The 17,107-nt window shown below is 47.6% G+C and overlaps 9 protein-coding genes across 9 annotated transcripts; 7 read left to right on the forward strand and 2 right to left on the reverse strand.

Annotated features, from left to right (window-relative positions):
* Positions 1 to 151: 151 nt before the first annotated feature.
* Positions 152 to 1,135, forward strand: N7478_009093 (ubiquitin-conjugating enzyme E2; the record flags this gene model as incomplete). The annotated part of the gene is made up of 4 exons (XM_056925307.1): positions 152 to 178; positions 236 to 315; positions 376 to 1,078; positions 1,133 to 1,135. The coding sequence occupies 4 exons, from the start codon at positions 152 to 154 to the stop codon at positions 1,133 to 1,135; spliced, it is 813 nt and encodes a 270-aa protein (XP_056778033.1).
* Positions 1,136 to 1,636: 501 nt separating this feature from the next.
* N7478_009094 (uncharacterized protein) lies at positions 1,637 to 3,854 on the forward strand (the record flags this gene model as incomplete). The annotated part of the gene is made up of 5 exons (XM_056925308.1): positions 1,637 to 1,688; positions 1,921 to 2,385; positions 2,456 to 2,784; positions 2,846 to 2,970; positions 3,086 to 3,854. 5 exons carry the CDS (start codon positions 1,637 to 1,639, stop codon positions 3,852 to 3,854), a joined length of 1,740 nt encoding a protein of 579 aa, XP_056778034.1.
* Positions 3,855 to 4,230: 376 nt separating this feature from the next.
* On the forward strand, positions 4,231 to 5,339 carry N7478_009095 (holocytochrome c synthase CYC3; the record flags this gene model as incomplete). Its single annotated transcript, XM_056925309.1, has 3 exons — positions 4,231 to 4,311; positions 4,374 to 5,032; positions 5,093 to 5,339. 3 exons carry the CDS (start codon positions 4,231 to 4,233, stop codon positions 5,337 to 5,339), a joined length of 987 nt encoding a protein of 328 aa, XP_056778035.1.
* A 672-nt stretch (positions 5,340 to 6,011) lies between these two features.
* On the forward strand, positions 6,012 to 6,861 carry N7478_009096 (uncharacterized protein; the record flags this gene model as incomplete). The annotated part of the gene is made up of 3 exons (XM_056925310.1): positions 6,012 to 6,134; positions 6,193 to 6,388; positions 6,443 to 6,861. 3 exons carry the CDS (start codon positions 6,012 to 6,014, stop codon positions 6,859 to 6,861), a joined length of 738 nt encoding a protein of 245 aa, XP_056778036.1.
* Positions 6,862 to 7,439: 578 nt separating this feature from the next.
* Positions 7,440 to 8,861, forward strand: N7478_009097 (thermophilic desulfurizing enzyme family protein; the record flags this gene model as incomplete). The annotated part of the gene is made up of 3 exons (XM_056925311.1): positions 7,440 to 7,732; positions 7,818 to 8,291; positions 8,348 to 8,861. 3 exons carry the CDS (start codon positions 7,440 to 7,442, stop codon positions 8,859 to 8,861), a joined length of 1,281 nt encoding a protein of 426 aa, XP_056778037.1.
* A 373-nt stretch (positions 8,862 to 9,234) lies between these two features.
* Positions 9,235 to 11,377, reverse strand: N7478_009098 (ABC1 kinase family protein; the record flags this gene model as incomplete). The annotated part of the gene is made up of 3 exons (XM_056925312.1): positions 9,235 to 9,412; positions 9,468 to 10,807; positions 10,877 to 11,377. 3 exons carry the CDS (start codon positions 11,375 to 11,377, stop codon positions 9,235 to 9,237), a joined length of 2,019 nt encoding a protein of 672 aa, XP_056778038.1.
* Positions 11,378 to 12,214: 837 nt separating this feature from the next.
* Positions 12,215 to 13,522, forward strand: N7478_009099 (uncharacterized protein; the record flags this gene model as incomplete). Its single annotated transcript, XM_056925313.1, has 2 exons — positions 12,215 to 12,529; positions 12,596 to 13,522. 2 exons carry the CDS (start codon positions 12,215 to 12,217, stop codon positions 13,520 to 13,522), a joined length of 1,242 nt encoding a protein of 413 aa, XP_056778039.1.
* Positions 13,523 to 13,673: 151 nt separating this feature from the next.
* On the reverse strand, positions 13,674 to 14,129 carry N7478_009100 (uncharacterized protein; the record flags this gene model as incomplete). The annotated part of the gene is made up of 1 exon (XM_056925314.1): positions 13,674 to 14,129. The coding sequence occupies one exon, from the start codon at positions 14,127 to 14,129 to the stop codon at positions 13,674 to 13,676; it is 456 nt and encodes a 151-aa protein (XP_056778040.1).
* Positions 14,130 to 15,922: 1,793 nt separating this feature from the next.
* On the forward strand, positions 15,923 to 16,117 carry N7478_009101 (uncharacterized protein; the record flags this gene model as incomplete). Its single annotated transcript, XM_056925315.1, has 1 exon — positions 15,923 to 16,117. The coding sequence occupies one exon, from the start codon at positions 15,923 to 15,925 to the stop codon at positions 16,115 to 16,117; it is 195 nt and encodes a 64-aa protein (XP_056778041.1).
* Between the last annotated feature and the right edge of the window lie 990 nt (positions 16,118 to 17,107).

A 17,107-nucleotide genomic window follows, 5' to 3' on the forward strand; every position in this document is an offset into this window, starting at 1 on the left:
GCCGCACCGCAAGTCTCGTCCTCGCTCTTTCTTTCACTTTCCAAAGTCACTCTCTTTGACTTGATATTCTGGTTTCATTTGCTGCATCTCTCAGCCATTTACCTTCCTTTTTACTCAGACAAATAACCGCTAGTCGGGTCTGCAGCGTAAAATGGCCACCAAGGCAGCATTCAAACGTGTGGGTAGTCAAAACTAGTGATGCAACAAGTATCGGGGTTTCTAACAGTCCATATAGCTCACTCGAGAATACCAAAATATTCAAAAGAACCCCCCTCCATTCATCGTCGCTCATCCATCAGAAACCAATATTCTTGAGTAAGGCACTTGTTTGAGGTGGTACTATGGCGAAAGGCGCAGGCACTAACTTTAGACCAGATGGCATTACATCCTCACGGGTCCTCCGGGGACCCCCTATGAGAACGGGCAATACTGGGGAACCCTGATGTTCCCTCCTGAGTATCCTTTCGCACCCCCTGCTATTCGCATGCATACACCGAGCGGTCGTTTCCAGCCGTCTACTCGCCTATGTCTCAGCATCAGTGACTTCCATCCTAAGTCATTCAACCCGGCCTGGGAAGTTTCGACCATTCTGATCGGATTGTTATCATTCATGACCAGTGAGGAAATGACTACTGGGAGTGTCAGCGCATCGGAAGCAGAGCGCCGAGTGTTTGCAGCTCGGTCGCGATGGTGGAACTCCACTGGAGGTGGTTCGCATTCTAGCGCCACCCCAGGAGTCACTCGAACAGCCAAAGGAATCAACAACGTCAAAGCGGGAGACGGTGGATTAAAGTTCCGTACTGAATGGCTTGAGCTGGATGAGGAGAACTGGGCGTGGATGAAAGAACACCGCATCGACACGAGTACCGGCCAGATTCTCCCAGACCCAAATGCCCCCACCCGCTGTTCCCCAGAGACTAGTGCTTTGCGTCGACGTCCGAATGGGAGCGCTCCGGGGATCGGCGCAGTGATGGAAGGTGGCCATGTGGCTCGGGAAGCCGGCGAAGGATGGGCACGACGACACCGGGTGTGGATCGGATTGGCCGTCCTCTTTGGCTATGCACTAATCTCTAGACTAGTGAGTGACGTGCAGGGATAGAGAGACCTCAAGGTACACTACTACATACTACAGTAGTACTGCTGGAGAGGTATGGGATTGATACCAATTTTGTCTTGTTAGCGAGTTTCTTCTTGGTAGATAGCATCTTCAGGCGCATTACAGAGGACATTTTTGGTTTCGTTTAGTTTATACAATTTTCTACTCTTTTATTCATTATTCCTTATTTTCTAGAATCTAGAATCTATTCGTCCTGAGACTTTCATCTTATTTCCGAAACACTGCTCTAGAAAGAAGTGTACAACGTCGGTTACACTCATCGTGACCACACCGGGTCATCCCATGCATGGTTTTCTCCGCTCAAACTATTGGCACTGAATTGGGCTGGTGCTCTCTAACCTTGGAAACGCCCATCCTTCCTTCTTTCCCACCTCCTCGCATTGACAAAATAACTAACTCCCCTTTTTCCTCTTCTAAATCCGCCTTCGCACCCCCCCCCCCCCACTTCAAATCGCCAGCTTCATTGGCTTGGTTTGCTTTGATTCGCCATCATACTGGGCGCTGGCCTTCGGGCCCACGATGGATCAGCTGGAATCGTTCACATTCTCCGGTGCTCGACCTTCTAATTCAGGTTCGTGCTCGATGTCCCCCGTTTTCTGCCCGCATTTCCCCTGGCAGACCCACCAGTCTCGCCCCGTTAGTGGATCATTGCCATGCCCCCGCATGACAGAGTGGAGGGACCTGCAAAGGGGCATGCAGAGAGGGACTCCCATTTGACTCAAATCAGGCTAGTATATCATTACTAGTCGTGTTAGCCCAAAGGAAACAAACAGACAGGTGTATGTGCTAATCAAAGTGATCAGAACCAAAAACTTCTGCACCGCTCGATCGACCCTCATTTACGTTTATCGACCATGACGATGACTTGATCTCCAAGAGAATCAAAGATGTCAATGCTCGCAAAGCTATTCGTTCACATGTAATGCGCGATGTCCGCCGTCGGGAGAGGTTAGCTGGAACAAAACGGACATCCAAGCGGGAGAATCGTGAGACCCGTGTCACGGCCAGGACGGAGAATGACGAGACTGGAGACCAGACGGAGCGCACAATGGTATTAAGAGCTCCATCGCCATCGCCTGGCTCATCTGCCTCGATTAAAGCTTCTGGGACCAGCTTGATTACCCCAGAAAGTGAACGAGGGCGCCCACCAAGATGGATGGCCGGCTCTCCGCTGCCTTATCAACCTTCACGGTCGTTGCCCATGGCGTGGTTCTGTGATCCGTTTTGTACATTGCCAGGGTCAAATGAGATTCCTGCAATAGTTGCGGGTTTGCTTTATTATTGTATGGGGTTCTTGTCCGGTAGTTCTTCTCTTTACAAACTAACAAATCGCTGCAGGGAAGATGGTATTTGTCCCAATAACGTTTCCAAGTGATCTCAAAGATTCAAAAATCCCCGAAGTTGAGTTGATGGTCCGATCTTCTTTCTCTGACCCTGGGAGCTTTTTCGGTCTTATGAGCATGTGCGCTGCGCATAGAGCTGTACTGGGTGTTCAGCGTCCTGGCGCATCAACTACTCCAAATGACCGCGACCGGGTCATCAACGACATAGATTACTACGTCATGAAAGAGAAAGCCATACATGAAATGAATATCAAAGTTAGGGACCCTAGTCTAGCACTCAGGAACGAAGCCTTCGACACTATTGTCAACCTCCTCACAGGCTCGGTAAGACTCTTCCCTTTCATCAACATGAGCCAAAAAGCACTTCTGACTAATTATATTACAGTTAATTGCGGGATTATTTGATGAGGCTAGAGTCCACCTCACTGGGCTCAAACGTATGGTGGAGCTTCGAGGTGGAATTACGGATAAGAGCATCAGCTCGTCTTCAGTTTTAGTTGCGATCGTTGCGTATGCCATCCCTGGACTTTCTTTTCTTTCTTTTCTTTTCTTTTCTTTTCTTTTCTTTTCTTTTCTTTTCTTTTCTTATTCCAGTATAGTGGCTTACAAAAATTGTCTATAATAGGAGTGATGTGAAAGCCGGCTCGGGCCTGTTGGCCAAACCGGTATTCCCGCTCACTTGGGATGCACAACCTGTGCCTATGGAGATACATCGGCGAATCCGACCTCCTACCCAATCGCCCGTCCGACGACTTGGCTCTGGATTCTGGGCCAATGCACTCCTCAGTCACCAGCTCCTAATCATTTTGAATGTCGTACGGGATATAATCTTCTACAGCATTACTGTTCGAGTTACGCCAATGCTGGTTCATGAGAATGACCATGGTTTCTTTCGAGTACTCACTTGTGAGACTGAGCATCAACTACTCAGTTATATTTACGACAATTATTCCGACTCTCAAGACCCCTCCAAGGCAGACCTCGATATCCATCCGATCGAGTCAGTCACCCGTGTGGCTTCAATCTGCTTCCTGAATCACTTTCTCATAGTCTCCCCTCCTTCCTCCGGGCTCGGTCGAGCCCTAACCAAGCATCTCAAGAAAGCAGTGGATCGGTATAGTCTTACATCTCTTCTTGAGCTTCCCAAAGAAAATGCTGGCTTGTTCGCATGGTCTTTATTTATTGGAGCACAAGGCTCACTCGGTCACCCTGAACGATCCTGGTTTGTAGAGCGGCTGGGCCGCGTCGCAATGCTCTATGAATGGCAGTCATGGGAACAGGTCTCTCGGATTCTGACCGATTATTTCTTCGTCGCAGCTGTACAAGGGTCGAGCTGGCCAGCCATTTGGGACGAAGCAGTGGCAGGGTTTGTGATATGCGCGGAAGAAGCATAAACACATGGTCCCGTTGTTACATCATAAATACTGCCCAGATGGCATTGTTGCTGTATGATCGGGGAGGTCTACTGTAATAAGCGTAATATTAATGAATTCCAGTGAAATATTCTTCTCTTTTATCTTCACATTTTCCTCTTTTTGCCTTCTAAATATACTTGGCAGACCACCGGAGCAGGAGACCCAACCATATCACAGCGATTTCTCATTGGCCCCGGTTTTATAGTTCGGACAATTGCCGGGAACCCGACTTAGTCAGCATTCCATTCATCATCCCGATCTTTTATCGGCGAAAGACAGCTTTTTTTGATTTCGCGATCACTTCACGTTTTTCTTTCGCGCCCTTTTTTCGCAGCTTTCATTATTCACTATCAAAATGGGTTGGTTCTGGGCAGACTCTCAGCCAAGCGTGCCACAGGCACCTCATCCTCCTTATCCATCCAATGCATCCCCTCCGGTATCTACTTTTCACCCTATCTCAACTTTTTGACTTCCCCCGACTGACCCTTATCGACGTAGGCTGCATGCCCGATGCATGAATCGCGTCCGGCAGCCGTTACAGCCCCCGCGAGCGCAGACCCTCCCAGCGCCTGTCCTATGAAAAAATCAACAGATTCTCCTTTCTACACTCCCCCGAAAACATCCAACGTGGAAACTCCGCAAGAGCCCGCTCCTTCCAACAAGCCCTCTACATTGTCCAAACTGAACCCGTTGAACTACATGTTCGCTTCTATCTCTCAAGAGCGCGCTGCGAACCAGACCGTTGATCTGTCTATTGAGCGTGAACCATCAACTATTCCCCGCGGCGACTCTGAGGGTAACTGGGAATATCCTTCTCCGCAACAAATGTACAACGCTATGCTTCGCAAGGGTCACACGGATACTCCCCAGGATGCAGTCGAGGCCATGGTTGCCGTTCACAACTTTTTGAACGAGGGTGCCTGGAACGAAATTGTTGGATGGGAGCGCACATTCGCCAGGGGCCTTAAGTCAGGGTGGGAGAAGTGCCGCCGCGGTGAAGAGAATCTCGGCTGGGAGCTGGCCATGGCCGAGATGCATGGCAAAATTGACCAGGAGACAGAGCCTCGTTTAATCCGATTCCAAGGCCGACCGAAGGAGCTTACTCCCAAGGCTCGGGTGATGCAGGCTCTTGGATATGTGTACCCCTCTGCATTTGAGTATGTTCCGACCATGCCACTTTTGGATTTGGCGCATAAACTAATATAGGCATTCTTTAGAACAAAACCACCATTCGATCGACACGATTGGTTTGTCCAGCGTCAAACACCTTGGGGAACTAAGGAAGTTCGATACGTCATTGATTATTATTCAGGCCCCCCCGAGCCCACTGGTGAGCCTGTGTTCTTCCTCGATATTCGCCCTGCTTTAGATTCGCCCACAGCTGCTGTTGAGCGACTGATGCGATGGGGAGGTGATGTTTGGTGGAGAGCCAGCGGTGCTGCTGTCCGAGAGAAAGGTCATTGAGCAGGCTTCTCAGACTCAGTTGGTGTTTTTTTCTCCACTCTATATTCTGTATAACTTTTATTCCTGCATTAGATAGGCGTTTTTGTGGCTTCATTCAAAACGGTATCCATGAAATGCATGCCGATGTACATCAGTCATTTATTTAGGTAATATATCGAAGAACGTCAATGAAGAAGAAACCGATCTATTTCGAACATCTCTCCTCTGCATATCTGGATCTTTCAAGATGGAGTAAAGAGCATATCTCGGCCGAGTCGTATGGGGTTTGAATAAAGTAGGGTGAGAGCACATCATTTAAAGGTTGATTGTGTCATGATCGTACCCCAACCCACACGGTTTCCATAGGCTGTGGCTCCCGAAAGCTAACAATTAAGGGATTTGAAATAAGCCAAAGTAAAGTTATTATCGAATCCTTTCCCCTTTTCCAGGCTAGTGGATCGAGACATAGCTGAACCTGAACGCAAAGCTGGTTATGCAGATCAATGGTTCGTAAGTTCCATGTCACTTGTGCCCTTGATGGTGCGATAGTCTAGATACCATAGCATAGATTTTAGTATATGTATTCTTCAATCCAGCTTTTCGTCCTCTAAAATCTTTTAGAACTTCATATCCTTTCCTATCAGGGACTTTCACTAGACTGCCACGCCTTTTCTACTGTGAACTATAGCCAAGATGTCCAAACCATCACCGGACAGCGACAATGGCACGCAAAAAGCCACTGAGTCGCTTGACCTTGAGCAACAAGGCAGACCGATCGCTTTAGATCCAGGTCTTCCCAAGTCTCTCGGTGCAGGCGTAAGTTGAGCCCGGGCAAATGCAAGAAAAGAAGTATAAAACTAATCATGATTTCTAGTCCGCGCTCGCGCTAGGTGCATTCGGCACAACTTTGACCACGCTCGCTCTGGGTCTCATGGAATGGCGAGGAGTCACCGTATACAATGTCTTCATCGGAAATTTTTTCTTCATTGCTGCATTTGGTCTTCTTATCACCGCGCAATGGGAGCTATCCATTGGAAACGGCTTCGCATACACTGTATTCAGCGCTTTCGGTACGTAACAAATCCCTAAACTCAAGAATTTAACCCAATACTAACATCATTCAGGTCTTTTCTACGCAGGATATGGTGCTCTCTTGACTCCTGGCTTTGGAGTAGCAGAAGCATACGGTGGGACCGATTCAGCACAGTATAACAATGCCGTGGGATTTTTCATGATTCTCTGGACAGTCTTCGTCTTTACGTTCCTTATAGCTTCTCTTGCGAGCAATATCGCATACATCTTGGTTTTCCTCTTTGTTGATCTTGGCTTCTTGACTGTTGCCGCAAGCTATTTCGCCAAAGCCGATGGCCATGCTGCGTCTGCTCTGGCCTTACAGAAATCAGGCGGAGTGTTCTGTTTCCTAGCTGGATTGGTGGGTTGGTATATTGTTTTCCACCTATTGTTGCAGGATTCTATTCTTGATCTGCCACTCGGTGATACATCTCGGTACTTTGGAAAGAAGAACAAGTCTAAGGGGGCATAAATCGCGTGATTGGAACAGGAATTATTTAATAGGTTGGAACCTTGGAACGCAAAGCCAAATATCAGATCGATAATTAGTTGATGGGGAGGAGTGGGGCGAATCTTAGTTGCGTGATAACTTTAATTCTATCAAATGGTGTGTTATTTTTCGATTTTGAAGCCTCAAACCTATTTCTGTAGCCTGTGCGGATTAATCTTTGAACTCGCACTGGAGATACAAAATACATACTGTATCAATGTACCTAAAACCGAGTGGATATCGCGATCGCGTTCATAATTGGGGCGCGTGGGGGGATCTACATGTACTGCATATGATGATAACGACATCACCCGTTCATTTGACGAAACCAACAGCTATAGATATTCGAACAAGCAAATCTTGTCGGCCGAGTCACAGTCACAATCACAATTTTGAGCTACAAACATGCAAGATGATGTGTATGGCATCATTATCTACGAACAGCATGTCATTTAATATTGACAAATGATAGATATACTGCTATTTCCCCTACATTTATCGATCGGAAAGACCTTTTTTTGAGAACAACTTAATTGTATATTTGCATAACTTGTCCAATCATGGCTGCCAACGTTCCAGCCTCTGACGAAGCTGTCTATGCTTCTTATCAAGCTAAATGGGCTACCCAGCCTGATAGCTCTGATGCCTGGCTCGCGAGGGCTCGCGAGGTATCTGAAGTCTTGTCTCAAGATGCAGCCCAGCGAGACCAGGAGAACAAATCGCCTCGCGCGGAAATCGCGCTTCTGAAACACTCAGGCTTGCTTAAGCTTCTGGGTCCTAAGAAATATGGTGGTGGTGAGCAGCCTTGGAGTGTCGGATACCAAGCCATTCGCGAGGTCGCCAAGGGAGATGGGTAAGAGCTACCCAACTCAAGCATTATCATATCAGAAGAAAAAGGAGAAAAAAGAGAAAAACGATATACTGACAGTCCTAATTAGTTCCATTGGAATGTTGCTCGCTTATCACCTTCTATGGTCAACCACTGCCAACGTCGTTGGCACACCGGAACAGATCGAGCGTACCCATGAGTTAATTATTAAGAACAACTATTTCGTCGGTGGCGCTGTCAATCCCCGAGACAGCGACCTTAAGATCACATCAGACGGCGATGACATTGTTTTCAACGGTGCCAAATTCTTCAACACTGGTGGTGTTGTATCCGACCTCACCGTTCTGGAAGGTGTCCTGGAAGGCACAGAAGACCACATCTTTGCCCTGGTAGAGACCAGACAGCCCGGAATCAAATTCGCTCATAACTGGCACAACATTGGTTTGCGCCTAACAGAGTCTGGAGGTGTAAAGATCGAGAACATTCGGGTCCCATGGTCCGATGCCTTGGGCTGGGACGCAGCCACCAAGAAACCAAGAGAGGATATCCTGAAGATCCCATTTGCCTCTCTACTCCTCCCAACGTATGTTATTACTACCACCCACATATTCAAGCTCCCATAACTAATCATTTTCTTAGTATCCAACTGGTCTTCAGCAATTTCTACCTTGGAATTGCGATCGGAGCTCTTGAATTCGCATCAAAGTACACTGTCGGCAATACGCGCGCATGGCCATTTGGCGGAGACAACAAAGAATCAGCAACAGATGAATTCTATATCCTGGAGCGATATGGTAACTTCTTCGCCCACTTGCGAGCTGCTGAGGCGTTGGCCGACCGTGCAGGAGAACAAATTTCATCGGTATACAGCAAATATGGTTCTAACCGAGCAAGTCTGACTCCGGAAGAGCGAGGCGAGGCTGCCGAATGGGTTGCTAGCATCAAGGTTGTCGCTACAGACGTTGGACTGAGGGTTACTTCAGGTGTATTTGAAGTGACTGGTGCTCGGGCGACTTCGTTGAAGGTAGGACTTGATCGATTCTGGAGGGATATTCGTACTCATACCCTTCATGATCCTGTGGCATATAAGAACCGGGAATTAGGGCGATTTGCTCTCTTGCACGAGTACCCCGAAGCTTCTTGGTACACTTGAGAGTGGGTCCAAGATTCTTTAGTATGAATTAGTGATTATTATGAGAATATAAGACTTTCATTTCAATTTCTGGCATGTAATGTATGGCCCAGCTGGCAGACCGCGGGAAGAGAATCATGAAAGGGTTGATATGTAGACGATAAGGCAGAGTACTATGTTCTGTGTCTAGAGACCTCGGGGATAGTCGGCTCTTGCCAGCTATGCAAGAATTGAAGGTTGGTTCAAAATATTAACTTGCAAATTACTTCATCTTATCTAACACTCTATGTGTAATGATATTATGTACTTGTGAGCGGGGTTGCGCCCTCGAGGCTAGTCCATTTCCCGGTCACTTGGGCACTGACACTGTAGTGCGTATTGATTCGTGACGATCTCAAATATTTGGCGACAACTGGTCATACTTGACACACTGCTCCACACTCTCGATGCTGGCCTGCAGCAGTCCACGAGCCTCTAAGCCGACCCAGACACGGAGCATCGATGTATCCCCCGAACGCACTGTCTGTATAAAGGTGGAGCCAGAGCCCAACTGCCGAAGAATGGGGAGAGAGCTGGTGATATCAGGTTAGTTTTGCGATTTCCGATAATCTCGAAACACCAACATACCTCTTAAACAAATCTAAATCAGGGTTCAAACTTCGTCCAATGCCTTCAAGTAGGAGACATGATATGACCACGTTGACAAAATCGCCTTCAAACCGGACATGGTGACCGCGAACCATTGTCAGGACCTCACTTAGCACATCGCCGATCTTGATATTTCCCAGTGCAAACGTGCGCGTCTTAATACTCAGCACAAGATGCTGCATTTTCAATGAGAAAACTTCAGGTTCGAGGACTTGTTCCGGGGTACGGCATCGTTCAACCATAAGATGGCCTGCTTTGTATCCGTCGAATTCGGCGATGGCTCGGAAAAGGTCCAAGAAGTTCCGTCGGTTGTCATCATTGAGCTCGGTCACCAGGCCAGTGTCAATGAATATCAATTGCGGACGAAATCCCTCGTGATTTAACTGGGTTAGAGCTGCATCCCATTCCTGCTGGTTGCCGATATGGGGACGCAACCGAGCAAGTACGGATTCAGTTACATCTACCTCCGCGCGAGTCGGGGCATCAGTAGCCCGTGAATGCTTGCGTAGAGATAGATCAAGTTCACTCGGCTGGTAGAATCGCACCATAATGTTCCCTGGGTGCAGATCCGCATGGATGAAGTTATCAATCAAAAGCATATGCAAAAAGGCATCCAGGCCCTCATTAGCGATCTCACGCTGATAAACACCGCCTCCAATTTCCAGAAAAGTGGCCAGTGGGATGCCTTGCGCGAATTCCTCAACTAACACCTCTCGAGTTGCGTAATCAAGATACGGGTAAGGGAACCACGCCGTGGTCCGTGTCTTGAATTTCTCCCGGAACCTAACAAGATTGGTGCCTTCGATGCGCATGTCCAACTGGAGCTTCATCATCTCCCCAAATTGCTGGACCTCGTCCGGAAAGGATAGCCAATTCATTGTGGGAATGGTATTTAGTAATGAGGCGAAGAACGACATTATTTTCAGATCACGATGGATCATCTTCTCCACTCGGGGATGCAATACTTTGATCGCCACATATGATGAAGGGACTCTTTGGGGTGAGCTCTTCACCAAAACGTCAACGTTCTTTCTCATTTTCTCCCCCAGTGTCGTAGGCTCATCACCCAGTTCCGGGTTGCTGGTAGCCAAGCTAGGCTTGAGCTTGGCTTTATAGACCTGTGCAATCGCGCCTACACCCAAAGGCTCTTCTTCAAACTCTTCGAATATGTCTTCGAATGGCAGGCCATTGAATGCCTTTCGGATGATTCTCTTGGTGTCGCGTAGAGAATGGGCAGGCGCGTTCGAATGGAGGGAGGACATAACGGTGCACATCTCAGGAGGGAATATATCGGTTCGAGAAGCAGCCCATTGACCAAGCTATGTAGTGAGATAGCTGCGGTCAGCATACAGTTCAGTGAATGAATCAAGATTCAAACTCAATCATACCTTGATAAAAGCTGGTCCAGCGCGCTCCATCGCCTTGACCAGGAATCGATACCACCATATTGTTCCCCATTGCGCTCCATTATTACTCTCAAGCGCTCGACCAACCCATATCATAGGTACAGTCACAATAACAGGCATGAAGATGACGAAGAGGTGAAGGAACCGGAACCCAGTAGCGATTGGATCGTAAACATAGTGATAGAACCCGACGGTAAGGGTTTGGCAGACACGAGTTAACCCCCGAGCATCTGGTGAGACACTTATTCGAATCTCATCTCGAGAAGCTTCAAGCATCTGTTGCTCACCCGTTGTTTCGGGGCAGTCCGAGTCCTCCGCCAGTTTGAGGAATGCGCCGGGGGCTAGCACGGCCATCACCATCCCACCGAGAAGGGGACCCCGCGATGGGGTCTTTCGAGGAACGCGCCATGATATTAATCGACGTTGCGGGATGCGCGAGATCCCACGTCTTAAGCATAAACGACTGAGGAGGGCCGTCCTCATGGTCTAGTATGGTCCATGGAGATGCATGGGAGAGATGAGAGATGACAAGCCGACGATAAAGCCGATCGATAACCGGCACGTGTTACGACGTCATCACAGCTTTGGATCGATCAACACTTAACTTTGGAAAAAAACAGGGAAACAGGTGATTCATATCATGATGTTGATCCTTGCGAAGAGCTCACTTCTCTAGTATATTATGATATGACAGGATGAACAAGGACAAAGAGGAGGTGAAGAGAGAGAATACACGACCTGTCCATACAGTAAACACGTGAATACGAATACGAACGCGATCACGACATGTTCATACTCTAGCTATTCATATACTGTGGCATGCACATCAGCAGTTTCTTTTATATACTGTATCCTGAGAAACTTCAAGTCATTAATTTTCCTACTATAATAAACTCCCAATACAGCCCCGGGTGCTCAGAGGAGTTCCAAGGTTCTTACTATCTGGATCCTCCCGTCTACCCAACCCCTAGACCCACATTCCAGTATGCATTCCAATCTACATTCTTCACATTTTATCCGTTTGCTATAAGATTCAATGAGAACATTTCCTATTCCGTCCACCTGGCAGCTATTTTTCAACCAAAAAGAGATTGTACGTCGATCTTACCGGAGTCCATGTTCTTTTTGAGGTCGTTGCCGATTCAGTTACAAAGGCTTTATGTTCCGAAAACAGGCCCGTAGATCATGGTCCCATAACGGAGGCCAACACTGGGTGCCATTAAATGGGCCACTAGAACCCTAAACACTTACGAAGAAATTTGCACTTCTTTTGCTTCTTCTGGGGGACTTCGAGTTCATACCCAGCCAGGTCATTTCACAATGGGCCGCCCACAACCCGCTCATGATGTTGAGTCGAACGACGACCAGGAGCGTCCAGCCTGGCGAGATTGGGCAGCAGTATTTATCTGGAGTATTGTTGGTTACTTGTGTATTATCATGACCGTCATTGGCTATTTTAATCCATCTTTCCTGCCATTTGATCCATCAGTCTTGATGTTCAATAAGGATATTTCTCCGTTCTTTGCATATTCGCATGGCTCGGGTTATTTTCCCAAGCCAACCGACTTCAAGATCATCGCCGTGGTTCCATTTAGGTATCATGAACGCACGGAGATTCTTGATTGCTACCTGCAGGTGAGTTACAACCTTTTATTTCTCCAAAATCAAATGGAAATAAACACCAGCTAACTTCCAGAGCAGAAAAACCTAGTTCATAACCGCGGACTGCTTGATCAGGTTGTTTTTGTTCCGGATACACACGATTCTATAAGTCTGGATTGGCTACAATCTCTCGTTCTGCGAACGCCCGAATATTCAATGGCTCCTCCGGGTAAGGACATAGACTGGAAGATTCTCCGGGATAATGTCATGTATATTCGTATCGATGGGGATACCGTTTTCCTAGAAGATCACACTATTCCTACAATTGTCAAGACCAAGTTGGACCATCCCGACTCACTGATGGTTTCTGCCAATGTCGCAAATGAAGCTGCGCTTGCATCACTGCACAGCCACCCAGGCGTTGCACTTCCATACCTACCGGAACTGCATCACGTTAAGCAGGCATCTCGATCGAAGTCTCAGTTAAGAGAGGATTGGCGCACCTCGAGCCTCCCTGCCTGGGAGGGTCCCGAGAATTTCAAAGTTCAGAAAGGATTCGAAGCGCCTTTTGAGGGTCATCGCTGGTTGCTACCCGCCGGGGCAGGTGCGGATAGAGACCCCATTGCTGCATCGGTGTACACCGATACTGGTCCGACTTTGAACGACTGGACTGTCGCTGCCCAGCAGCACTACTCTTTCCTTCACAACTTAGAGTGGAACAAATTGAACAGGTATAAGTTCCCAATCTGGGAAGATCCAACTGAGCCGATCAGCTTCAACTTTGGATGTTTCTGGGGAAGAGATGCCCAGATGCTGCGTGACATTTTTGTGCGCCAGTCAACTCACGGAGACTCGTCGGAGTCATGGGTTCAGGCGGATGGGACACGACCACATGTCAGCATTGATGGCAAAGGTCTAGTCTCACATTATCCGGCCAAATTAGGGGCTGCAGGTTTAGACGCTACTGATCTCCTAAGTCGATACCGAGCATATGCCCAGGAGAAGGTTTGCCGAGATAAGTGGTGAGAGTCCGTGAGCACAGTATTAATTTGGAAACTTTGTGTATATATTGTCAGTTGCTAGATACAAGCTTAATAGAAAAACGACCCCAACCATCTATTATATTCAAATTCCTATGCAATGAAAGCTGCCTTGCCATTGTAGACTAGCCATGAGCCTAGAAACCAGGGCAAGGGAATGCCGTACGGTACCAGCTGCAGGCTTTTCCGGACTCGGCGTCGCATGAGTTCCAGGCACCATTCTCGGGCATACCGTATCCATATGTGCCATCACTGTAGCTAATAGTATACTTCATACGGCAGTCCGCAGTCTGACCACCATTCTCATTGATAATGCTGACGGTGTATGGCAACTGAGAGTCAATCGAATCACCTTCCTGGAAGAAGTCGCTAGACCAACCGATCTGGTTGCAAGCGTGGTCGTAGATAACCGCCTGTCTTGTCAAGGCGGTTGAGCAGATGCCGCCAGAGTCATCGGTAATGTCGAAAGTCGCAAACTGGCAGCTGCCTTCGCCTTGGCTCTCACACATATCGGCACCAGAGGGAGTATCGATGTTGGCGGCTGCCAAGGACAAGGTCATGAAGAGACCGGCCAAACTCTTGTAAGAGAACATGGTGATGGGTTGAGATGTGAGGGAGGTAAGTTAAACTGTTTGAAACTGTCAGTATGTGATCTCTGAGTGCCCGTGGATGAAATCGGCATTGGTATGCCTAAGGAGATGAGAGAAAAGAAATGGGAACGAACCTTGAAATGGAGTCTTGTGAGTATCAGATGGGATTGATGGATTATGAAGGAGTTAATTCCAAAGGAAATTCTCTGATTTATATACCTTCGACTGAAGTCATGGAGTTGTTCTATTCATATCTTGTATCAATGCCATGGGGCCTCATGCCACCGCCATATTGCATTCCAAGGTTGCGATCGTCAGTTTCATGTAACCTATACTCCGTACTCCGAAGTGCTATCCACATAGTACAGTCGACTGAATGGATATCCAGAGCATTACGGGTCCAGAGGGGGGCCAGCAAGTTACGTATTGGTCGCAACTACAGTATATCGCAGTCGTTGCGCAAAAAGGGACTAGGCTATAGTATTGAACCCACTTTCAAAGTATATGAAGGAGGGGGCCAGGAGATAGGCAATGTCGATGGGGGCCAAAGGATGCGAAAATCATTACTGAGTCTTGTACGACACCAGTTGAGCAAAAGCTTGGCATACACCGATGCAGTAGTCTTGCATAATACTATTTAGGCTATTATACTGTACTCGGTATGTCCATGAAAAGCTCTGAGACGAGGCTGCGGCTGATTCCACAAACCTGCTGGCAATTGAATTCATTTAAAGGCGGGAAGAGGATAGGCAGGGGAAAGAGACCCGAGATGTTAATTTCGAATTGCCAATCATTCCTGATCATGGCTATGATCGCCTTTGCGGCTTCATACTGTATGTACATGCAATGCTTCCAATGGCGAATCGTTTATTCAACAATGCCCCACAAGCCTAGTCAATTTCGCCGATCTTGCTAATTATAGTATGTAATTGGATTCTTCATACTGTACTGTACTGCAGGGTCAGGTTGGCCCACATGGCCATGCATCGCCATGCATCCCACTTTCAAGTTTGCAATGAAAAACAAGCTCCACACAGGCTATTCTTATCGCCAGAAGCTTATGATGTATGCGTGTGGAATCGAGTTAATCGATACACCGCTGTCTGCGGCTGAATCCTTGGGTAGTGTAAGACATATGGAGCCTCAAACGGACCCTATCTTATGCATATCCATGGGCGTATACGTACTGCATAAACGTGACGCGCATCGGATCCTCGCATGCTGCATCAGCAGAATTTCCCCATAAAAAGGAGCAGCAAAAAAAGCCCACGCGTCATCGGGACCCATATTCTGTATCGCCAGTCAAATTATTTTCAATTGGTTTCTTTTTCGAGAGCTGAGGGATTTTCATGGGGTGTGCGCCCGAGTGGAGATTCTTCACCCCCGGGGCCGAGTCCATAATCTTTTTTTCTCTAAGCCAGTGCTGATCTTCTGCCCAACCCACTGTTTACAGTTCGCTTCGAGGGCTGGAAATAGCCTCTGTATGTATGTGTCTTGTCCAATAATCTGGTTCAGAGGACCACAATTACAGATTAATTCGCACCCTCGCATGACCCGTGGACCTCATGGCCTCATTTCTGAAACAGGTTTCGATTTCGATAATTCGCCGTGCATTAGATTGGAAGAAAATCATGATTTCCCCTGAGACGAAGATCTTGACAACAATAGCCGAGTCCTAAGCGACTACCAGGGATCTGAGACCGGGAGGTCCGAGAAGATTCCAAGGTTTCAACGATGTCCCCTAAGATGAAGATGGCGATCATCAAGCGAATCTCAAAATTCTCGGATCCATTTCTATGAAATTCGGAAGCCTGGGAGCAAGGACAATTCGGGATCAGGTTCTTGACTGTCTCCACCAGAGTGACGTCGACCCAAGTGGTAACACACTATTCCAAGACCCATACGAACAAGCACCGCCCGAGGGGAAAGATTTTGTTATCGCAATGAATCCCGTTAAAGGCGCGGATGCATTGAAAAATAAGACCGAGTGAAGGTACAGCGAAGGGCGAGGAATAAATTCTTCCCCATCTGCGTGTTCCAGCCGAGTACGAGTCGGTGATTATGCAATGTCTGCTTGACACAGACACTGCCTCCTTGTATTAAGGGTCCGAAGGAAATGGTGGTATTTCCCCCTCCTTGTCATCGACGAGTTGTCGCATATTTGAGATACGTACGGTAGCCATTAATATGACTCGCATGACACTCTAGAGATAAATCGAAGTTTTTTCAACAAAGAGTAGATAGAGCCAATGGCAGAGATGGGCATGTATAGGGGCCGTGCTCCATCATGATGAAGCCACCTCTCACCATGAGCTTGAGCGTGGAGGTTTAATCCACCTCCTCTGTCGGCCTCAATCATTCTTCTGTTTCCAGTCAAGGTCGGTAAAAGGAAAGCTCAGGAGAGGTAGATGGTTGTTGGCTCGAATCAGCGTTCCGTATTATAGGCGTTGGTCTACAGGTGGAACGTCCAGCTCAAGTGTGGGTTTGAAGTATAATGTGTTCATGAACTTGCGACAAGGTGATATTGTCCGCGAAATAGTTTAAAAGACTTGTCGATTCGGACAGGCAAAATAGACAGCCATAAGACGGGAATATAGTCAGTCGATGTCTATCCACTGATTCTGCTAACATTCATTTCCGGATGGCGCTGTCAAGGGTTTCAAAGATGCGAGAAACTCAAATAAACACGATTGGCTTTAACAAGACATACTGCCTGGATTTGCTCTGGCATCAGGATTCGAATACTAAGTGGTCGGCTAGAATCATCATCAGGTACAGAGAACCCCCGGCTAGCATCGGCTCTCGCGATAGACGACTTAGGATTGGAGAATATGACAATAAACTTCATACAAACCATTATAAGAGATAGCTTGAACAGATAAAGTTGGGCACTTGAGGAGATACTATGATCGGATTTTGTTGAAACTGGAGAAAAAGCGCGAGGGAAGGTTATTTCTCAGCCCAGTAGCTGGGTGACGGGT

Source organism: Penicillium angulare, assembly GCF_028827245.1.
Source record: "Penicillium angulare strain IBT 27051 chromosome Unknown utg000005l_segment0_segment0, whole genome shotgun sequence".
Lineage (NCBI taxonomy): Eukaryota > Fungi > Ascomycota > Eurotiomycetes > Eurotiales > Aspergillaceae > Penicillium > Penicillium angulare.